At 57.4% G+C, this 20,973-nt stretch overlaps 3 protein-coding genes across 27 annotated transcripts in view; 1 reads left to right on the top strand and 2 right to left on the bottom strand.

Moving 5' to 3' along the window:
* The window catches only part of WDPCP (WD repeat containing planar cell polarity effector), a 144,827-nt gene extending 136,881 nt beyond the window's left edge, over positions 1 to 7,946 (top strand). For 10 of the 11 annotated variants that reach the window (XM_072927656.1, XM_072927659.1, XM_072927658.1 and 7 more), the window contains 2 exons: positions 1,185 to 1,213; positions 6,890 to 7,946. In XM_072927656.1, coding sequence (XP_072783757.1) covers positions 1,185 to 1,213; positions 6,890 to 6,940 — 80 coding nt within the window. In that variant the 3' untranslated portion in view covers positions 6,941 to 7,946. The remainder of the gene's footprint in view (positions 1 to 1,184; positions 1,214 to 6,889) is intronic. The other variant, XM_072927664.1, reaches the window with a different exon arrangement.
* A 3,450-nt stretch (positions 7,947 to 11,396) lies between these two features.
* Positions 11,397 to 16,314, bottom strand: OTX1 (orthodenticle homeobox 1). Its single transcript, XM_030269286.4, has 4 exons — positions 16,175 to 16,314; positions 14,537 to 15,034; positions 13,894 to 14,045; positions 11,397 to 13,245 (listed from the first exon to the last, which is right to left on the bottom strand). The coding sequence occupies exons 2-4, from the start codon at positions 14,631 to 14,633 to the stop codon at positions 12,490 to 12,492; spliced, it is 1,005 nt and encodes a 334-aa protein (XP_030125146.3). The 5' UTR covers positions 14,634 to 15,034; positions 16,175 to 16,314; the 3' UTR covers positions 11,397 to 12,489.
* Positions 16,315 to 18,681: 2,367 nt separating this feature from the next.
* Positions 18,682 to 20,973, bottom strand: part of EHBP1 (EH domain binding protein 1) — a 199,395-nt gene continuing 197,103 nt past the window's right edge. For all 15 annotated transcript variants that reach the window (XM_072927669.1, XM_041714846.2, XM_041714844.2 and 12 more), the window contains 2 exons: positions 19,828 to 19,942; positions 18,682 to 19,682 (listed from right to left, as the gene is read on the bottom strand). In XM_072927669.1, coding sequence (XP_072783770.1) covers positions 19,592 to 19,682; positions 19,828 to 19,942 — 206 coding nt within the window. In that variant the 3' untranslated portion in view covers positions 18,682 to 19,591. The remainder of the gene's footprint in view (positions 19,683 to 19,827; positions 19,943 to 20,973) is intronic.

Raw genomic sequence — 20,973 nt, forward strand, 5'->3', positions numbered from 1 at the left:
CATCACCTGGATCTCCTTATCTAGCAGCAGTATCCCTGATTTAACAGGAACAGGCAGGGTTTGTCACTCCCAGCAGCGTGCACGGGGCTCTGGAGGAGGCGAGGGCTCTGCCTGGCTTCAGCAGTGCTGGGCTTTCCATCCCAGCACAGCCAGGGAGTGCAGCAGCCCAGCAGAGCAGCAGCCAGCACCAGAAGGTCGTGGTTGAAGAGCTGTCCCACGCAGCAGCCAGGCAGGAATAGGTCAGAGTGTTTGCACAAGGGGTGAGACGAGGATTTTTGTCTCCTGCCCTGTCCGGGTGTCCTGTGCTCTACAGACAGGTAGGTAGGAATGGAGCCAGTCCCCAGCCATGGGGAGTCCAGGTGGTTCCTCCAGCCACAGCTGAAGGAGATCATTTCAAACAAGCCAGTTATGGGCACACTTCCACCATGCAGTGAAGCTGAACTTGCCGCTGCCACAGAGGGTCAGTCCTGCTGCCCCCTCACCACCTTCTCCCACCCATGTTCTCAGGACCATGCAGGGAGCTGACAGCACATTAACCCACCCCAGAAAAGCTGCTAGTTTTCTTTCCCGTGGGCTTTTGCCCATCCCATGAACCAACCTGCCCTGTGTGGGGATTAGAAGACAGCACGGCCAGCACCAAGCGAGGGGCAGAAGGACACTGCCTGCAGCAGGACTTCTTTTTGATGTTGGCAGCTGTTAATTCTGCTCAAGCTGCAACATGAAGCCCCATCCTGAAGCAGCAACCTGGCAGCACACAGGCCTCCCAAGACAGGAGGTGAGCACTCAGGCAGGCAGCCCAGCACCCAGGGCTGCCCCAATGCAGGGCTGCAGCCACAACTGTCCCAGACTGCCCATCCCAGTCTGCAGCAGCTCTCCACTGAGCTGGGACCACCTGGGCTCCCTGATCTGCTGCTGGCCTTGCACCTCCACACAGCCTCATCCACAAAAATCATGGTTGCTTTAACTTGTTGTGGTGTTTGAGGGAATATACATATCCTACGTGTGTAGACTTGCGTAAGCAATATATTAAGTATTTTAATTCATCCATTGAATAACACCATACAAAATAGCTTTTTTTATCAAAAAAGTGAAAGTAATATCTCTGTTTGTTTGGGTTTTTCAGTGAGTTAAATGGAATGTAAATAACATGGTGGATGTTTTTGTTTGTTTTTTTTTTTTTTTAGGAAATATGAAAACCATTCCTTCAGAGCAGGTAACCCATTTCTGATTTATTATTTTATTTCTGCTTATTATTATTTACTCTATTCTGAAGCTTCCTGAAACTCCCCAAGCCTGTCCATGCAAGCTGTCTGCCTGCAGGGCTCTTGCTGGAATTGGTAGCAAGGCTCCTGCACGGTTCTGCTAGAGTAGGGCTTCACCTGCTGCTTTGTGTTGAGCACAGCACATAAAGCTCCCATCCTCCAGCCACGTTTCTCTCACCCTAACCAGCTAACCAGCCCTTGGACTGGCACTTCCAAGAGGAAGATTGCAGGGAGAGGGGGTGAGGTGTTTCCCTATGGCTTTGCTATAACTCAGACTGATTGCAGAGCGAGGTGCTGCCAGGAGAGGTGTCCATCCCTGCCCACACTGCCCACATCTCATCCCTCTCCCTGTCCCGCACACTTCCAAGCCAGGCAAACCCCACCCTGCCCACCGTGTCCCCATCTGCCAGGGGACATTCCCTGCTGGCCTGCTCTGGGCTCCCAGGTGGCAGGGAGTCAGCAGAGGTGCACACAGAGCACAGCGCAGGGCGAGCCTCTCTCGGAGCTGGTGAGTCAGCAGCACACAGCACAAACGCCTTCCTCAGCTCTGCAATAAAGGAAAACTAAAATAAAGTATAACAAATGATAAAATAACCCACGGAGGCACAAGAGTGCCTGTGTTTTAGCCTTCTCCAAATTGCAATTCCTGTTTAAACTTTTCTTTTTGAGGCCGAAGTATTCGGTGTTTGGCCTCAGTGCAAATAGATCATTAAAAAAAAAAAAAAAAAAAAAAGAAAGAAAGGAAACACTTCAACCTTCCAGCAGAGCAGGATGGCACTTATTTATTTCTTTCATTACAAAACCAGCCTGTGCCAAGTAAAATTGTGCTCTAAGAGCTGTTCTACCAGTCCTGAAGCACTGAGGAAGAACACACAGCAGCCCCACCTCTGCAGCTTCCTGCAGGCCCCTGTGCATTCCCACTGGGTGGAGGATGGGCGCAGGCTGGGGACCAGGTGCCAGAGGTCACCACATCAGGGTCACACCAGAGGGAAATCCTCATCTCACAGGACCTCTCCGTTGGCCTCAGGATGATTTTGGTGGCCTCAGGACACAGAGTGAAGTAAAGCACAGCAGCAGTGATGGTCTGGAGACATTGGTGGGGTCCCTGGGCTTGCAGCTGGGTTAGCCAGCAGTTAACTGTTCCTTCCCCGAGCTCTGTGGAAGATCTCCTTGCCTTCACATAAGCAATTGAATGAATAAGTTGAGAAATTCATTGGAAATCTCTGGAGTATAACAGAGACTATAACAAGCCCAAACACTCAGGCTGTATAAGGAGAATGATGCACAGAAGAAAGCTTTGCCATACATCATTAAGGACTTACCCAAGGGCGTGGTTAGAGCATTCTTTGGTTCCAGAAATCACTGCAACCGAGTGGTCACCGTTGCTAAAAGCTGGTGGGTCAAAGTGTGACCTCTGTGACCCGGGAGTAGGTGTTTTGATCTCAGCACACATCACAGAGCTGCTTGTGCAGAAGAGAATGGGGCACTTCCATCTGAGCTGCTGACCCAGGGAAGGGAGGCAGCAGCTGTGGGCTGCAGAGGAAGATGGCTGGTAGGGTAAGGGGAGCCTCTAGTGCACACCAAGGTTTTTGGAGAAGAGCAGCCATCCATATAACAGTAATTTTATGCTTCTGGGAAAACATTTCTATCACCATTTTGTCCTGACTTTTAATGGCATGTGGAAATTCAGAGGTCTTGCAGCAGCGGGGTACCAGCACAGGAACCAGTACCCAGCAAATCAGACCAGATCCTTCTAGCTGGAGTGACCTGTGGCTTTGGCTGAACTCATCCCAAACCCTGGACACCAGCAGCAGCCTGGTGCCTGATGGACAGCCCGTTCCCAAGGTCCCACTTCCACCCGCCGCGTCCCCGACGCCGCTTCCCGCACGTTGCCTCAGCGGGAGCTGGCACAATGCTGGGCTTGGTGCCACTTAAGGGGAGCACACCCAAACCCGGCCCTTCTTGCACAGGCAACTCTGCAGGAGGATCCCTGCAGCTGGGAGCTGGAGGATTTGCTCTGCCCTCCTCTGCAGTGTGCTGGGGACAGGGGTGACCATTCCCGGCGCAAGCGGCCGCGGCAGGGACGGACCCGGCACGGCCCGTCTCCTGTAGGTGCATCTCGGTGCTGCTGCTCTCAGCTATGAGGAAGCTTCTCCTCCCTGAAACTGTGGGGATCGTGCAACAAACTGTTCCCAGTGACCTGCCAGAGCAGCTGGCTGTCACACTGCCAAGCAGCGCTCAAGCTGTTGAACAAGATTTGTCTCCCGGAGGAGAGCGTTAGTAGTGGCTCAGAGGCAAGACTGTGCCACCATGGGGGTCACCTGTGTCCCTCCAGCACCAGCTCAGGCCACCTGTGTCCTGCCTGCAGCCCAGGGGTGGGAGGGTGATGGTGGGCAAGGGCTGTTGAGGGCTCCTCAGCTGGCAGGAGGACAAATGCAGTCTGAGGTGGCTTTGCCAGACTGGTTTTGGGCTGGCCAGAGGATCCCACCGCTGGGCACAGAGGTGGGGATGAAGACAGATGGTGGAGCAATGAGGATAACCTGCAGCTTTCCTTGCCCTGTGCATGCCTTGCAGCAGGGCTGAAGCAGATGAGAAGTGAGCAGCCCATCCTCAGTCTTTGGAGCGGCCAGGATTTGGTGTTCGTGTTCCATCCTGGAGGTGACATTAGAGTGGCCTGGAGGACCGTGCTGCTTGAGGGCCAGCCCAGCCTTGCTGCTCTGAGCAGGGCCATCCCACAGGTCCCTCCTGCTCTGTGTTTTTCTGGGATTTGGGAATCTTGAGCAACTGTGTAGGTTAGTTCAGGGTTCCCATGTAGCAGCACCCAGAGTTGGATCAGTAAAACCAAGGCTCCAAATACCTTGGTCACCTACCTTGGTGCAAACAAGACCCTTTGGAAAATGTTCATCTCAACTGCTCTCTTGCTCCTGGACCAGAGACTGATCTTCTACCAGGCAACTTAAGATGCTGAAGCCAATGGCTCCTTATGGCTACCAGGTGATACTTTTAATATATTATCACTCAGTGGATTATCTGTCATCCAGAATGGTTTTGTATTGTGCTATTCAAGGGAAACAAGGCATTCCCAGTGAGAAGGAATGGTACCTATGGATCCTACCAGCAGGCATGTCCTTCCACCCCATCATTCCTGCAGCCTGGAACCAGGCAGTCTTCATCTGAATAAAACAGACGTTTAAAATAATTTCCTGGGGCTTCTTCATTTATTCTGCTCTCTCCACTCTTGTCTTTTCCCACCTTCATGGTGCCCTTGAGGATAATCCCAGGAGAAAAAGCGTATCCTCCTGGGAGCAGCACAGCAGCGCGGGGAAGAGGTTTCTCTGCGCTTCCCACTCCAGGAGAGTGAAGAATCCTCTGTTCTGCCTCAGACCTGTGGAGACAGAGCAAACCACGGCCTCCATCCTGCCATCCCTGCAGGTCTGAGAGGACTTAGCGGCTTTTCAATGACAGGGTGTGCCTTCCCATCATCGAGGGCATGAAAAGCCCCACGATCAGAGCTCTCCAGGGCACAGGGAGATGCTCTCCTGTCAGGATAGGCATGTTTTCCTTCTCTGGAGGACCAGCAGCTCATCACCTCAGGGAGCAGCGCTGCAGTGCTGGCTGCCCCTGCTCCTGGACATCCCTCTCTTCTGCACAATGAAAATCAACTCTCAGCAGATTATTGTGGCACTTTTATTGCCGGGGTGCTACAGCAGAAAAGATGCAGATAGCCAAGGAGGATTCCAGTCATCACCACTCTTCAGCCTTTGATTAACATGAAATACCTCTGCAAGCTTCATGCCACATCACAGGCTTCCCACACGACACCGCCAGGGCTGCTTCAGTGTGACCAGAGAGGTTTGCAAATAGGATTTTTTTTAAAGCAAGTAGGTAGGTCTGCAGGGCTGGGTTCTTGTTCACATCTCCCCAGACAGAGACACAAATCACAAACCCAGGTCAAATACCCACCTGGTGCACTCCAGACCTTGCACCTTGAGCAACAGGGACCCTACCCAAACAGACTTGAACTCTTACATGGTCAGACATGGTGAGTGTGGGGTCTTTTTCCAGCCTGAATTCACCTGCCCACCTACTCTCTTCCTTCCCAGAGCAACCACCAGCAGAAACCCCTCTGCATAAGGCCCTGACACAGTTTTGAAGCCAAAAGAGTCCTTCAGCCACTGATGCTCCTCAGGGCTTTACTGAAAAAAGAAAAAAAATCATGTTTTTTGAAGCCTCCAGCAGGGGTCATTTGGAGAGGAAGGAGAGAAAGCTTGAAGCCACCCAAAACCCAAGGCACATACACAGTCCCACCATGAAGGCTCCTCATAACCTCCCTGGAGTGAGAGGAGCATCTCAGTGGTGAAGCTGTGCTCATGTTTCCACACTGGAATAACCTGATGGGGGCTGGGATGCAAGCACTGGTTCAGGTGGGACATCAGGGACAGTTTCAAATCATCTTCAAAATACCTCTGAGGGTTTTCAAGGGGCTGTATTTTGTCAGGGCTGCCTCTCACCATCTCCCTGCAAGAGAAGAGCCAAGCCATGGGCTGGAATCTCAGTGTCCATCCAGAGCTTGTTTGGTGCTGTTGCACTTTCACTGCTCCCTCCATGCTGAGACAGGGAATGCTGTTTTGGAGGGAGATCTCTATCTCTGTGGTGAAGTGCACATGCCAAGAGATGGAGCTGCTGCTCTGGTAAAGGTTCCTTGTGAAGCTTCAGGAGCTAGGAGATTTATTTTTTTTTAATCTTTCCTGAAGTCAGGGAGCCAGGGAGTCACTCAAATGAGTCCTGTGCACCCTCACCAGTGCTCCCACAGCCTGACACAGCCCTGACAGCCACCTCCTGCTGCCAAGCCCACCCCCTCTTCCCACGCCAGCCAATGTGTTTGGCCCTCTGAGACAGGACAAACACACGTTTCCCTTTGTTTCCAGCTCCACACCTAGTTTTTTTCTTTGCATCATGTAGGGCTGGCTACTCATCTGTAATTCAAAAGAAAGCAATGACTCACTAGACTATATCTCTTTCCAAGGCAAAGCATTTCATGCATTTTGCAGGCACGCTAGCCCTGGCCCGGGTTATGAAATAACCTCTGCTGGTGGCACACGTTCTCCCCATCTCCAGAGGGCTCAGGCTTCCACCCTGCACAGGCACAGAGTGCAGGATGGGATTTGTGCTTAAATCTCACATTGGCATCGTGTGAGGAACGCCAAATGCCATCCCCACTTTAAAACCTGGCTGGCACACGTGGGCATTAACCCAGCCTAATTAAAAGGTAACAAAACCCTAAAGTTCCACTTTTGCCAATAGGTTTCCAAGCAGCAGGTGAGGGATCTCAAAGGCAGCCCCTCACATCCCAGGGAACAGCATGCACAGTCCCTGGAGCTGCAGCCCCTGATTTTCCCAGGAGCAGCAAGGCCAGTGGGGTGTGAAGGGGCTTGAAAACAGCTGAGAAATGCCTTACCTTGAATGATAAGCCCATCTTCACCATTTTGGGGCTACATCCTTCATCCCCAGGCCAAAGTGGGACAGTGCCTATAATTATCTCTCTTCTCCCTGGGTTGGGGTGGTATTTTCATACCTGTGTTTCCATCCCTGCAGCCTGCTTGATCCTGCCTGTCTTTCCCCCACAGGAGACTGGAGGCAGTGGGTCTCTCCAAATTGTGCACTTTGGGCTGGTGTGACTGAGCTGCCCAAGCAGAGAAGAGGAAACCTCCCCGAGGTGATGAAGTTCACTGGAAGTCCTTTGGCAAAATTCCAGCCAGCCCTGAGTCTGACCACTGGCAGATGACAAAACACCAGGCTTAGAAAATATCCTGTTCTTAGACCTCCAAATTATTTCTGAGTTCGTATTGATAAGTCCACACACAAAGTGCCCTGTGTTTGCTTATGGAGGGCAACTTGGTGACATTTTCATCAAAGATGTCAAAAAAGCGAGTAATTGCTGATCCCCATTTACTAGACAAACTCAATGCTGAAAAATTTGGTGGCGTTTCTTGGATGAATCCATAAGCTTTTCAGGAGAAAATCTGTAATTCTCTATGCATTATATGTTTTTACAATCTTCACTTGGAAGCAGATTTGAATTTCCACTTTAGGCTCTGAAAACCATCCTATTGAGATACCAGCAGATAAGATCTTCACTCAGGATACCTCTGTGAAAGAGCAGCCTTTCACAGTCAGCAGCATTTTTCAAAGAATGCTCTCAATTTTCATATCTAGATATATCATCTTAGTTGAATAACCATTATTTTGCCTTGAAAAAAAAGATGCAGAGCCTCTTAAGCATCATTCCATTGGAGTCCAGATTCTAATCTGCCTCCTCTAACCACAAAGAGAAAATGCACTGAGAAGGGAACCTGTGCCAGCCCTCTCTGGTTTTTTCTGGCAGAGAAGAGGGGCGAACATCATCGTGGCTCCTTCCTCCACCACCTGACGGAGCGCAGAGCGTACGGACACGGATAATTTGTGCTCTGTCACAGGCACAGGTGTGGGTTAATCTTGAGCTTTTTGGGGTGGTTGAAACCCAAAGCCAGCAAGCTCCTTGAAGTTGGTTTTATGCGGTGAACAGATCTGTACAATGGACTGAAAATGAAAAATAATAAAAAAACCCACAAGCCATTAGAAGTATTTCATTAACAAAAATTCTGCTTTTACCCAAATAAAATATTTGCAGTCCATTTTCCCCTATGCCTAGCGGGTGATTTTGTGCTGTTCCTCCCAACCTGCACCTTTCCATGGGTGGCTCCCAAGAGATGCTTTGGTTTGAGGTTTTGTACACTCCACAGGGAAAAACAAATAAAGAGAGCTTTGAGGTGGTGGTGACCAAGCTGCTAGAAGAGCATGCCTTTAATGTCCCACGGATTGAAATGGAATTTCTGGAAAACACGTGGCACTGATGGGGGGCTCGTTCTGCCCAAGGGGCTGTGGCACATGGCCCTGCCATGCAGCTGTTTTGCTGAATTGCAGCCATATTTCTGTCAGTACAAGTGATGGTCTACATGAGGGATTAATCTGACACCAGACAGTGATTCTTAATCCTGCAGTATATCATAATCTATTTACTTTGCATGCTAAGAGGATTTCAGCTTAAAAATATACAGGAAGTGATACTAGAAATGTACATAAGGTCCAGAATGCTGTTTCCTAAAATTGCAGTTTTTCATTAAAAAATATCCTCACACGGTTTTCTTGGAAAAGTCCTGTCTGTCCAGGAAAAAAAAATGTTGAATAGGGATTTAACTGGAAATAGGCAGAGGTTTCCTTTTAGGCTTCAGTCCTGTGACCATTTTCACCTTCCTCCTTCCCCACAGCAGTTTGTGCTCGGCAGTGTGACATGAAAGGAGAGCTCTCTAGCAGAGCAGCTTCCTCACCTGCAGACTTTTCACTGACAAAATCAAAACAGGTTTGCAACCAACATGGGATTTTATATGCCTTAATTGCTGCTCAAAGTGCATGAATTAGCAGTAACTGGCTAACACAGAGGTCAGCACAGGGAAAACCACAAACCAGTGGTTCCTTATTCAGGTGTAATCACCTGTTTTCTCTGCTCCCTGCCAGGAAGGCTGCCTGCAAAATAACTGTAATAAGTCATGTTAGTGGGCACAACTTCTGAAACCTACAACAGAATTTTTAGTTATAATTCTTTAATAATTTAAGTCATGCTCAGCCATAATAGCTGGAGGTCCTGCACCCAAAAGAGGAGTTGCTCACCCCAGGCAGCAGCGACCCTGTCCTGCCTCTGCCCACTGAGGGTGTTCCCAACACCAGCTGTCCCAGCTCCCTGCCATGCACAGGGGTTCCACAGCAAACAGGTCATGGATTATTCCTCCTGCTCACCCCAAATCCCAACCCTTCAGCCCCTGGCAGGAAAGCCCCAGGTGCCTTTGGAGCAGAGGCAGGAGCTGCACGGGGCTGACCCTGCCCCCGGGGCCCCCACAGCTCCAGCAGCAAGTGTGATTTTAATTAAAAATCAATAATTTTATTTATTAGCCATGCACCCAGCAGCTTCCTTGCTGGACAGGTGAGGCAGGAGCCAAGCAGGCAGCTCTCTCAGAACCAGGTTGCCCTAAAAAGCTTGGCAGTCCTGCTGGTGCCTGCCCCTGAGCCGGGCAGCGGGCGCCGTGCCACCTTACCTGCCGTGACTCACGCTCGGGGTGGCAGTGCCCGTGCCAGCCTCCAGGTAGCCCTCAGTGGGAGAGGTGTGCAAAACAGGGAGAGTTCTGGGCCAGACCCAGCCCATGCTCGCCCACCAAGAGGCAGAAGTCAAGCCTTGCCCACCCTGCTGCCACTGACTGGAAAAAAATAATTAAAGCAAATAAGTCAAGCACAGGGAGCACAGCCATGCTTTGGTGTGATCTGACCAGGTCTCCTCTTATGCCTCAAAACCACCTGTGCTCAACAGCCAGCTTCAACACCATGTGTTCCAGATCTGTGTGAGTGGGACAGGAAAACACCCAAACTGCAGTGTGGGAGTTGCTGCATAAACCACTGATCAGTGGCACCTGGTATTCCTGGTGCCTAAATCAGGGGAGGAAAGTGGGGGACACAAGCATCCCTTGGATTCCAATACCCCAAAGTAGAGCCCTGGCCCACCCCCCCTGTGGGGCACTCGATGAAGAGGTTTAGGGCCACGTCACCAAAACCAAAACTCAGGCTCCCCTCTTGGCTGAGGCTCTCAGCATCACTTACTGCGTTAGAGTGGAACACAAGGACCATGAAGTGTGCATCATTTCTGCTTAAAGATGACAGAAGGTGTGTGTCTGGGGGATTGTGTGTTGCATACCTGCTGGATCTTATCTCTCAAGTGCTCACTAACTCTGGGAGAGCAACTCTGGTTCATTTTGTGCCCAGAACAGATTTTTTTTTGTTTTCCCAGCTCCAGGAGGGCTGTGGTGACTTTTTCCCTTTTAAAGGAAGGGCTTGGGGATGCATGGACTGATACACACGTGGCCCTCACTCAAACACTCAAACTGCCTGTACAGCCACACTTTGGTGATTGAAGAAAAGAACAATTATTTTATAGTAGAAGCATAGATATATTTATAAAATATACTTACATATCTTTTATCCATATATACCCACAGAAGGAGACAACAGGGAAAAGAACCATTTAAAGAAAAATCCCCTAACATTGACTCAGTCTCTCGTCCCCTCCCAGGGCTCCCTGTTGCTCCGGTGGGTGCGGGGCTCCGGAGGGCGGCACGGGGGTGGCGCGGGTGGCTCCGGGGCTGATCCCGCTGTTCTCCCGCCGCCATCCGGTGCCAGCCCCGCCGGGATGCTGGAGGGGGAAACGGGGGCAGCAACCGCGGGGAGCACCGGCACCTCTCACCCCTGAGCTGCCTCCTCGGGGGAGGACACCGGGCTGGGGACACAGGGCTGGGGACACCGGGCTGGGGACACCGGGCTGGGGACACCGGGCACAGCCCCGGAGCTCCCAGGGACAGCGGGCACTGCTGCGGGACCCCGGGGAGGATGGAGGGTGGAAATTCGGGGCCGCCCCCCGAAAAGCGCCTCAACCCCCGAGCAGGGGAGCAGCGGTCCCGCGGGTCCCCGGTCCTGTGCGGGTAGGAACAGCCCAGCAGCGACAGGCAGCTTCCAGCAACTGAAGTGAAGGTCTGGGGGGTAAAAAAAGAAGGGGAGATTGTCACGAGAAAAAAAAATAATTCATCTCCCTGCCTTCCTTGGCGGCGGCTGAGGATGCTGCGGCCGGGAGTCAGTGCTGAACCCGCACAGAGGGACAGCGGGACACAGGGACAGCGGGACAGAGGGACACAGGTCCGGCTGGATGTCCGAACATCCCTCGCATCCCTCCATGAGCACCCAGACCCGCCCGGGGTCCCGAGTTTGGGGAAATCTCATTTCGGGCAGCGCTTGCCCGTCCCGCGAGTCCCACCGGCACCACGGGGCACCAATCAATCCGTAACCAATTAAACGGCAATTAAGGCAGGAGCGGGTCCCCAGCCCGCACTGCAGAAGCGGCGGTGGGTCCCCCCCTCCAGAGCACTCGCAAACTCATCACACGCGTTCCCACCCTGCTGGCACCCCCCGGGAATATTTCCCTGCTCCTCACTCCCCCCAGGGAAGTTTTCTGAGGAAGAGGAGGCAGGAGGGAGGAAGGAGGACAAGGACACCGCTAGATTTATTAGTTTAGATTTTATTGGGGCGGGCGGGAAGAAAGGAGGGGGGTTGCCTTACAGTTTAAGGGGTTACGGCATCAAAAGTCACACGTACACTGTCCCTGTCCCCGCTGCCGGGAGGCGCCAGCCCGGGCGGGGGAACAGGAACGCGGGGCCGCAGCCCCGACCCGCCCGACACAACCAAAAACGAAAACCGAACCAAAAAACACACTCCGAAAAGCCGTGCGCCCCCCCTCCCCAGCCCCAAACCAGAGCTGCTTATCCCTGCAACCCTCCCCCCAAAAAATAAACCAAAACTTTTTTTTTTTTCAGCTTTTTTTTGTTTCGTTTTATTTTTTTTTTCCAAAAGTTTTGGGTTTTTTTGGTCTGCAGGTTGCGGATCAGGCGGGCAGCCTTTCCTCCCTCCCCCTTTGCCTCCCTCCTGGACACCTCCCGTGGCTGCTTCCATGCCCCCCTCACCCTCAGCCCCAGGACGGCACAGCCAAGCTTGTGCAGAGTCCTCGAGGATGGACGGAGGACATGAGAGCGGGAAAAAATCGGGTTTTTTTAAGGAAGAAAATCGAAATTAAAAAAGATTTTTTTTTTTTTTACGTTCTGTTCCATGTTAGACTCTAGATAAATGCCAACCCAACAGCATCAACTAAAAATAATCGTGGTCACTGGAACGGACCGAGTATTTACATCACTCCCGCCGCTCCCCGCGGCAAGAGGCTGTACAGGACTGGCGAGCCGGGGCTTCCACACCCGCAGGGGCTGAGGGTCCCCGCTCAAAGCTGGGGGGGCACTGGCAGGGCAGGAGCCAGCCTGCGCCTCCGCCCGGGGGGCAGCAGGGGACACGCTTGGCTTTTTAATTTTCTTTTTTTTTTTTTTACTCCTCTTCTGTTGCGTTTAAAAAAATAATAATTATAATAAACCTGGTGGAGTGGTGCAGGAAGCAAATAAATATCAGTCAGTAGAGATGGGGGCGGCAGGACCTCCCCAGGACATCGCCACTGCTAACGAAGAGGGAGGAGGAGGAGGAGGAAGAGCCCAGAGTCCTGCCCAGGAGGCGGTGGGGGACCAGCGGCAGCTTCGGGGGGATGGCGGCCGGTCCCTCACAAGACCTGGAAGCGCCAGGACGCCTGGTCCTTGTAGTCAAGGCAGTCGGGGGAGTTGAAGTTGAGCTTCCAGGAGGCGGCGGCGGCAGCGGCGGGCTCCTTGTAGTCCAGGCAGTCGGAGGAGTTGAAGGGCAGCCCCGTGCCGCCGTAGCCCTGGTGGTGGTGGTGGTGGTGGTGATGGTGGTGGTGGCCCGAGCTCTGGCTCAGCGGGTGGTGGTGGTGGTGGCCCGGCACCGAGGAGGGCCCCATGGGGCTGAGCTGGTGGGGATGGTGGTGGGAGTGCATGGGCGCCAGGTAGGAGCTGCAATCCACGCCCCCGAAGTAGGAGGAGGAGGGCGGCGCGGGGTAGCCCTGGCCGTAGCCGCCGCCCTGGCTGTAGGACACGGGGTAGGAGGCGGAGGCGGCGGGGGCGGCGGGACCGGCCCGCTGCATGCAGGAGGCGGCGGGCGGCAGCGGCTCGGGCACCGACACCCCCGCGGGCGCCGCGCCGGGAGAGATGGAAGCGGGGCTCCAGATGGACGAGGCCGGGGTGCTGAGAGACGCCGGGGCGCCCACCGGGGCCGAGGAGGCCGAGCTGGAGGAGGAGGACGAGGCGGAGCTGGAGGCCGCTGCCGGCGGCGTGAACTGCCCGCTGCTCTCCGAGCCCGAGCTCTCCCGGGCGGGCGAGGATTTCTTCTTGGCCGGGCGGCTCTTGGCCCCGCCGCCGCTCTGCTGCTGCTGCCGGCACTTGGCGCGGCGGTTCTTGAACCAGACCTGCAGGGACAAAACGGGGCGCAGGGCAGCGATAGCACGGTGGGGTGAGCGAGCAGCTCCGCAAGGTTCTCTCCGGCCTGCGAGAGCCCCGCCACCCTCAGCCCGGCACCGGTTCTCCCGGTACCATTGACGCTGAGCGCCCCTCACACCCCCAAATATAATCCCACCCGTGCCTGGCAGCCCGGCCACCCCACAGCCTGCCAAATTCAAGGATGGCCAGGGTCTAAGTCTGTGCTGTCCCAGCTCGTGCATATCCCTGGCACAGTGACAAAATATGGATTTGGGGGACAGATTCTGTGTTGGGGCTGCCTGCATATCCCGCCCTCCTGGGTATCGGCTGAGCAGTGCCCGAAGGGAATTCCTCCAGGAAGCACCCAGGTGGTAGGGCTGCTGTACCCTGGAGCAGGTGGAGGGTGACAGAAAAATATTAATAAAAATAAGAATAACACAAGAGAATAAAAAATAAACGCTCCCTCTTTGGCCGAATTTCCCCACAGTGGGACAGACAAGCAGATGGGAGCCCACACACATCCCCATGCCAAGGAAAGAGGATGAGTGTGGATGGAGCGGCCGGTCTGAGCAGCGCCAGCTGAGCTGGGGTGGTCCTGCATCCCAAATCCCACAGGATTCCCCCCGCAGGCCCGGTACCTGGACTCGGGATTCGGGCAGGTTGATCTTCAGGGCGACCTCCTCCCGCATGAAGATGTCGGGGTAGCGGGTCTTGGCAAAGAGCGCCTCCAGCACGTCCAGCTGCGAGCGGGTGAAGGTGGTGCGCTCCCGCCGCTGCTTCCGCGGGGTGGCTGCGGGAGGAGCATCACCACGGGGTTCACGCCGGGCCCCCACGCACCCCCACACCCTCCGGTGACCCCGGGACAAGGGCCGGAGGCGCTCCCCAAAAAGCGGCAGCGTCCCCGCACCCCCTGGGCTGCCGCACCGCGTCCCGCTGCGGGCAGGGCGAGGGGCACAGCGCTGGGTTAGGGTCAGGCCTGGCTCCAGAGGGAGCCACGGGGAGATTTCGTTGTGCCGAAATCAATTACTTTTTGTGGTGTTATTGTTCAATTTGAAAGTTTTTTTATCCTTAAAAATCCCTGGGAAAACGAAGACGCCCCGGGAGCAGGGGGGAAATCCAGCTAGACCCCAATGTCCCCAGCAGGGGTGCAGGCAAACAACCAGCCCACCACCCACCCTGAGCCCTGCGGCCCCACCAGCTCCTCCAAACCTCTCGGATGGAAGTTTCCCCCTCCGCTGGCTGGAGGGTGCGGGACTGGGGGCCGCGGTGCGCGGCACTCACCCGGATACCCCACGGAGGGATGCAGCAGGTCCATGGCCGGGCCCGTCAGCCCCAGCCCGTTCATGCCGTAAGGGGGCTGTTTGAGGTAAGACATCATGCTAGAAGCCGGGCAGTTTTCCTCCAAAGTCCAGCAGGAAAAAAAAAAATCAAAAATCAAAGCGAATGTATGCGGTGGGGAAGGGGGAAATGAAAGGAAAAAAAAAAAAAACCAAAAAACAAAACACTGACAAAAAGAGCCCCCGAAAAAATCTCCAAATAAGAGGCCAAAAAAAATTTTTTTTAAAAATTAAAGCCAACGACAATTTAAAAACGGAGCACAAAGTCGGCGTGAAAGGAGTTTTTTTCGTTCAGTCCTGCCGTCACCGCCACGAGGTCCTCGAGAGATAGCAGGTGAAGTGAGAGAAAAATAAAAACGAAGGGGAAAAATAAAATCAAAATAACAACGAGGATCGAGAAGCAGGCGGATTTCTTCCCCGCGCAGAGGCGAGGCCGGAGCGCCTGGGGAGAGAGCGGAGAGAAGCGGGTGAGGCTTCGGCCGCCCGGGGCTCCCGCGGGGCTGCGCCCGCCGGGCGCGGGGGCTCCGCGCGGGCGGCTTCCGATTGTTAATTTTATTATTGTTTTATTTTAAACGAAGGCGAGTCGCGCGCAAGTGCCGAGAGGCAACAGTGCCCGGTGATCGGGACAGATAAAGCAATTATTTAAAAAGATAATTGGATTAGGAATCAAAAGGAGGTATCAGAGGAGGGAAGTATAATTAATTTAAAAGCGAGCAGACGGGGACGTTTTAATTAGAAATGGATAAGAGTTAAAAAGGGGAAAAGGAAAAAAGAGCGCGGCGACAGCCGAGCGGCGACAGCGCGGGCGGCCGGGACGGGCCCGCCCGGGGCTCCGGCAGGGCCGGCACGGGAGAACCGGCACGGGAGAGCCCGGCACGGGAGAGCCCGGCACGGGAGAGCCCGGCACGGGGGCAAAGTGCCGCAGATACACGCGGAGGGGAGGAAGGAGCGGAGAGACCCCGGGCGGCCCCGTCGAGCCCCGGGGGCAGCCCCCGCTCTCTGACCCGGCTCCCCCCAGCCGGGGCAATGGGGCACCGGGGCCGCGGGACGCCGGGCGGGGGTCGCGGTGCCCCCCGTAGGCCGGCGCCGGGCGCAGGTCGGGTGGCAGAGCCGGGACCCGGCGTTGCATAACTTTGTCGGGGACGCGGCGGAGCGGGCCCGTCCCGGCAGGAGAGAACGGGGAAGAGGAGGAGAATAAAAGTGAAGAGAAGAGAGGGAAGGGAAAAAAAAAAAAAATGCCGAGGCAGCCCCGGCCCGGCCGCCCTCACCACCCCTGCCCACGGCGCCGCGGGCCCGCTACGCTCCGTCCCGGCGCCGCCGCCGCCCGCCCCGTCGGTGAGCGCGGTGCCCACCGCCCCCGCCCGCCTCACCTGCGCGGCCACCTGCGGAGCGACTGAGCGCCCGCCCGGCGGGGGCTGCGCGGGGCAGCGCGGGGCGGAGCGGGCGGGGGGCGCGGAGGGGGCGCGGCGGGGGGAGGGAGCGAGGGGGGCAGGCAGGTGAGAGGCGGGCTGGGGAGGGGGCCGGGGGGCGCTGCCCGAGGCCGAGCCGCGCACCCCCGACTTGTCGGGGTACCCCGCGTTACCTTGCCGGCGGCCCGCGCTGTCGGGGCGATGGAGCCGCGGCCCTGATGAGGATTGATCACCTACCCCCGGCCCTACCCTTGTATGTGCGCGCAAAGCAACTGCGTAACCAGCCCGGCGCCAATCCCCGGCCGCTCCCCGCCTGACTGACAGCCGCCCGGGCAATGGCAGCGCGGGGCGACGGCTGCTCCGCACCGCCCCGCGCCGCTCCGCGCTGCCCCGCGCACCGACCCCGGCGCCGCGGAGAGCCGGCCGGCGGAGCGAGGGGTGCGGGGGGCGGGCACGCGGGGCCCCGCGCAGCCTCCGCGGAGAGGGAGGCTGGTGGGAATGGTTGGAGAAGTGCGGAAGAGGGAGGGCCGCTCCGCGCCCGCGCAGCTCTGCTCGGGATGCCCCTCGGGATGCCCCTCGGGATGCCCCCCGCGCCGCTCCGCGTCCCTGCCGCCCGGGGACACCGCAGAAAAAGTTTCGGCCGCCGCCTTCACCGGCACGGAGGGCGCTCCTGGGAGGGGAGGCGGTGTGGCGGCCCCCCCATCCCGGTGCCCGCGGGCTCTCGCAAACTTTGTGCTTTCAAATCGCAATAAAACTACACCGGCCGCACCTTTCCTCGCGTGTCCCGAATTTAGGGGCTGCTAGGCGCCGCGGGGGCCGAGCGGGCGGGAGCGGCGGGGAGCGGGGCGAGGTGACCCCGGGCCCTCCGCGCCGCTCCGCGGGGCCCCGCTCCTCGCTCCAGGCGGCGGGGTCGGGGCGCGGCGGGCGGCGGAGCGGCCCCGGACCTCTAAAGAGGCTCCGGTGCGCGGCTTTTGTTGGTCTCCCCAAATCAACTCCCTCTAATTGCTGTGGAGCTGAAAGCGAGCTAATGTTCAAAGGCGCTGCCCGCCGGCCCCGATCCGAGCGCGGTCTCCCGGGGGAAAGGCTTTCCCCCCCATTTTATTTTGTTGTTGTTGGAGTTTTTTCCCCTTCTTTTCAAATCTTTTTCCGTGAGAGGAGAGAACCGTCTAAGCCGGGCGAGAGGGAGCCGATGGAGTAGCTTAGCAAGCTCCTTCTCTCTCCCTCAAAAGTCAGCGACACGGGCACTTCTCCCCGTAACAAAGGCGCCGCGGCCCATTCACAAAAAAAAGCAAAGGCAGGAGGAGGGAGCAGGAAGAGTTTGCGGGGGCAGTTCTCCCCCCTTCCAGCCCCTCTCCCCCGTTTTGCCCCGGTCCTGCCGGGGCAGTTCCTGGCTCGGGCTGCGCTCCCCCCGCCCCCCGCCGCCTCCCCATCACTTGGCCCCGCCGGGGCAGCCCCGGTCCAGGCGGGCAGCCCCCCCCGAGGCTTCCCCCCCCACACACACACCAGGGGGTACCCATGCCTCCCCAAGCCTCCCGCAGCTCCCGCGTTACCCAATCCCCAATTGCGGACGCCTCCCCGCAGGCTCGGCCGGGGGCTGCGGGCAGGGCGGGCGCGGGGCTCGCCACCCCCCCGAGGTGACGGTCCCGGCGACTCCGATCCCCCGTTCCCTCCGCCGGACGGAGCCGGCGCCCTCCCCGCTGCGCCCAGGTAAGGTCGGCGGCGGGGCGGGAGCTGCGGGAGGGCAGGGGCCGGGCTGCGCGACCCCGGCCCGGCGGAGGGCAGGGTTCGGTCCGGCGGCGGGGCGGGGGCTTCCTGCGGCCCGCTTGCCGGGCCGGGGGAGAAAGACGGGGGAGACACGCACTTATTTTGCCCTCAGCCCACCGCTTGAGTTACTTTTTTCGCTTTAAAAGCTAGGCAAACGCCGGCCTCCCCAGGAGGAGAGGATGCCCGCGCCCCAGGGGCAGCCCCACGCTCCGGGGCTCAGCAGCTCCCGGCCGGGCAGGCAGCGATGGGGCTTTGCCGCCTCTCCCCTCCCGACCCTCCGCAGCCGCGGAGTCCTCAGAGCGCGTTCCCTGCCGTCCCCAGCTCCTGTATTTCTACGGGAGGGCAGAAGAGCACGGCGGAGCCCGCTGCCCCAGCCCGGCGCCGGGGTGTTCCGCACATCTCCCCAAACTTCTCATGGGGCCAAATCCACCTGCGGGCCCCGTGGCAGCCCCCAGTTCCCCAGGCCGGTACATCCCGCGGCACCGGCGGCCGCTCGCACGAAACCGGGCGCTTCCCTCCTCCACGGGGGCTTCTTTTGGCGAGAGCGGCAGGGCCGCGGTCGCTGGCGGAGCCGCCGCGGTCCCCGGCGGAGCGGCAGCCGCGGCCCCGCGGGGCTCGGGCTCCTCCCGCCCGCTCCGCTCCCCGCGGGTGCGCTTCGGGCCGCGCATTCCCCACGCCGCCGGCGGGCGGCATCGGCCCGGCGGAGAAAAGTTTTACCTCCCCCTCCCCGAGTTTCATTTTATTAAAATCAAACGAAAAACTTTTCCGTGCGGTGGGTTTCGTTGCGTTGGCGAAGCGGCGGCGCCGCTGCTCCCCCCGCGGGGCTCGGGCCCTGCCCGCCCCCCGAGCCCCCTCCCCGGCCCACCGAAGGCGGGAGGGGTGAAGGGAGTTTCCCAGGTAAAGAGGAAAGCGGCAGTTACGGTAAGAAAGATTCGGGTTTTATTGAAAATTTTATATATGACTCGGTGTTGTAATAAATAAACGAGACGAGCTCCACGAAGGGACGATGCGAGCGCGGGACACGCTTGGGGGCACACGGACGGGGCGGGGTGCGGTGGGGAGCGCGGCCGGGCGCAATAAATAACGCGGAGCGGGCGGTCCGGTCCGGTCCGGTCCGGCCCGCGGGAGGACGCGGCTGGGAAGGGTCGCGCTGTCCTGGGCCGGGCCGGTCTCTGCCCCGGGCTGCCCCACTCCGCTCGCAGCCGCTCCCGGGGTTTTGGGCCAGCTCTGGGGGAGAAGCCCCCCGAGTAAACCAGAACAGCTCGGCTCTACTCCCGGGGAAATGTAAAACTGATGTAATAAACCACTGGTAAATACAGCACATTTTTAATAACTGGGGTGGATCTGACCTAACTATAAAATGTAGGTAGCTTATTAAGTATTACATATGGCAGGACTAGATGAAACCATTCCCAATGATTTTTTTTTCTATATCCCCCTCTCTAATCCTATTACGACAAAAACATTTTTATTTCAAAACTCAGCCCTCCTCCAGCTCCAGAAACCAGGACAGACTATTTCTTCTCCTCCTTCCGCCCATCTCCGGCATCGCCCGCACGCCAGGGGTCTCGGCGATTCCATTTCCAACGCTTTCGGCAGGAGAGCTGAGCCCACAAGGAAATCATGGGACAACGCGAGTTCGCTTGAATGGAAAACAAAAAAAAAAACCAACGGAGTGGGGCCCGGCGCAGCTAGATCTGGCCTAAGAAAATGGAAAAAAAGTTTAATTTTTTTCAAAACATTTTTTTTTTTCCCAGTCTCATATCGGCATTTTAAGAACGTGAGAAAGCCGTGCTGCGATTTCGCTGCCGCTGCGGGAAGGCCGCTCACTGGAGAACGCATTTCTCTTCCTTCTTGGCCATCTTGCCTTTGTTTTGCTCGAGGGTCCTCTCCAAATGCTCGTCCTCTTCCTCGGCCCTGCGGAAAGAGGCGGAGGGAGGCGCGGTGAGGGGCTGCGCGGGACGCAGATCCCCGCGGCCACGGCGCCCGCGGACTTGGACCAAACTTTCCGTGGGGACCGTGGCGGCTCGGCGGGGACCCCCTCCCCCTTTGCCCGACTCACTGCTTCTCCTGGGCGTCCAGGTCCCTGACCAGCGCGTCCCGTTTGTTAACGAGAATAACGAGTTCGTCCAGCAAGAGCTGCTCTCGCCTCTTCTGCGCCTCGGTCTTCTGCCAGTCTGCGGGAGAAGCACAACGAGAGCAGCGGTGAGAGAGAGCGGCGGCCGCCAGCGCCCGGCGCAGCCAGCCCGGCCGGAACGGCCCGGAACGGCCCGGTACGGCCCAGCGCAGCCCGGCACAGCCCGGTAGAGCCCAACTCAGCCCGGCACAGCCCGGCCCGGCCCCGGCCTCTTTCCCCACCGCGGGGACAAGGGCAGCCCGGCGGCGTTTCGCCCTCCTTGGCTTGGGGCAGCTGAGCAGCGATTTTGGGCTCATTAGGATGGGGGTTTCTTTCCTTTCCTTTTTATTTCTTTTTAGTGTCAAATTGGTTGTGCTTTCCCCGCGCCTGTGTCCGCGGGCGGGCACGGCCACTGCCGGGGTTGCCTCCCGGAGGAATGCCCGTTCCCTCAGCAATGCCCGTTCCCTCAGCAATGCCCGTTCCCTCAGCAGTGCCCACTTCCCTCAGCAGTGCCCGTTCCCTCAGCAATGCCCATTCCCTCAGCAATGCCCACTTCCCTCAGCAATGCCCGTTCCCTCAGCAATGCCCACTTCTCTCAGCAATGCCCGTTCCCTCAGCAATGCCCGTTCCCTCAGCAGTGCCCGTTCCCTCAGCAATGCCCGTTCCCTCAGCAATGCCCACTTCTCTCAGCAATGCCCGTTCCCTCAGCAATGCCCGTTCCCTCAGCAATGCCCGTTCCCGCAGCCCGGCCCCTCTCTGCGCGCCCCTCGCCCGCTCTCAGCGGCTGGAGGAATCTCACACGGCGCACCATATGCTCCGCAGGAACTTTAAAGGCAGGTATCGCTTAATTAGCGTTGCCCACTTTGAAATAAAAATACACTCGCTACAGAATATCGCAGGGCTATTCCCAAAGGGACTCCTCGGCCCGGCCCGGCCCGGCCCGGCACAGCCCCGGGCCGCCCGCAGCCTCGGGCTCTGCAGCTAGGCCGTGAGGGCTTGTCGCTGTCAGTCAAGGCCCGGCCTTCCCCGCCTCCCTCATTAAGAAGGTAAACAATGAAAAGCAGGAGCAGTAGATGATGAGGGAGATAGCAG

Source organism: Taeniopygia guttata, chromosome 3 (assembly GCF_048771995.1).
Source record: "Taeniopygia guttata chromosome 3, bTaeGut7.mat, whole genome shotgun sequence".
Classification (NCBI taxonomy): Eukaryota; Metazoa; Chordata; class Aves; order Passeriformes; family Estrildidae; genus Taeniopygia; species Taeniopygia guttata.

What these genes read in the sequence shown, in the direction of transcription:
- OTX1 (XM_030269286.4), bottom strand. Translation starts at nt 14,633, where the DNA reads ATGATGTCTTACCTCAAACAGCCCCCTTACGGCATGAACGGGCTGGGG. An exon ending in TCCCTCCGTGGGGTATCCGG is followed by an intron (nt 14,046 to 14,536) that starts GTGAGTGCCGCG and finishes CTCCTCCCGCAG; the next exon opens with CCACCCCGCGGAAGCAGCGG. An exon ending in TGCCCGAATCCCGAGTCCAG is followed by an intron (nt 13,246 to 13,893) that starts GTACCGGGCCTG and finishes TTGTCCCTGCAG; the next exon opens with GTCTGGTTCAAGAACCGCCG.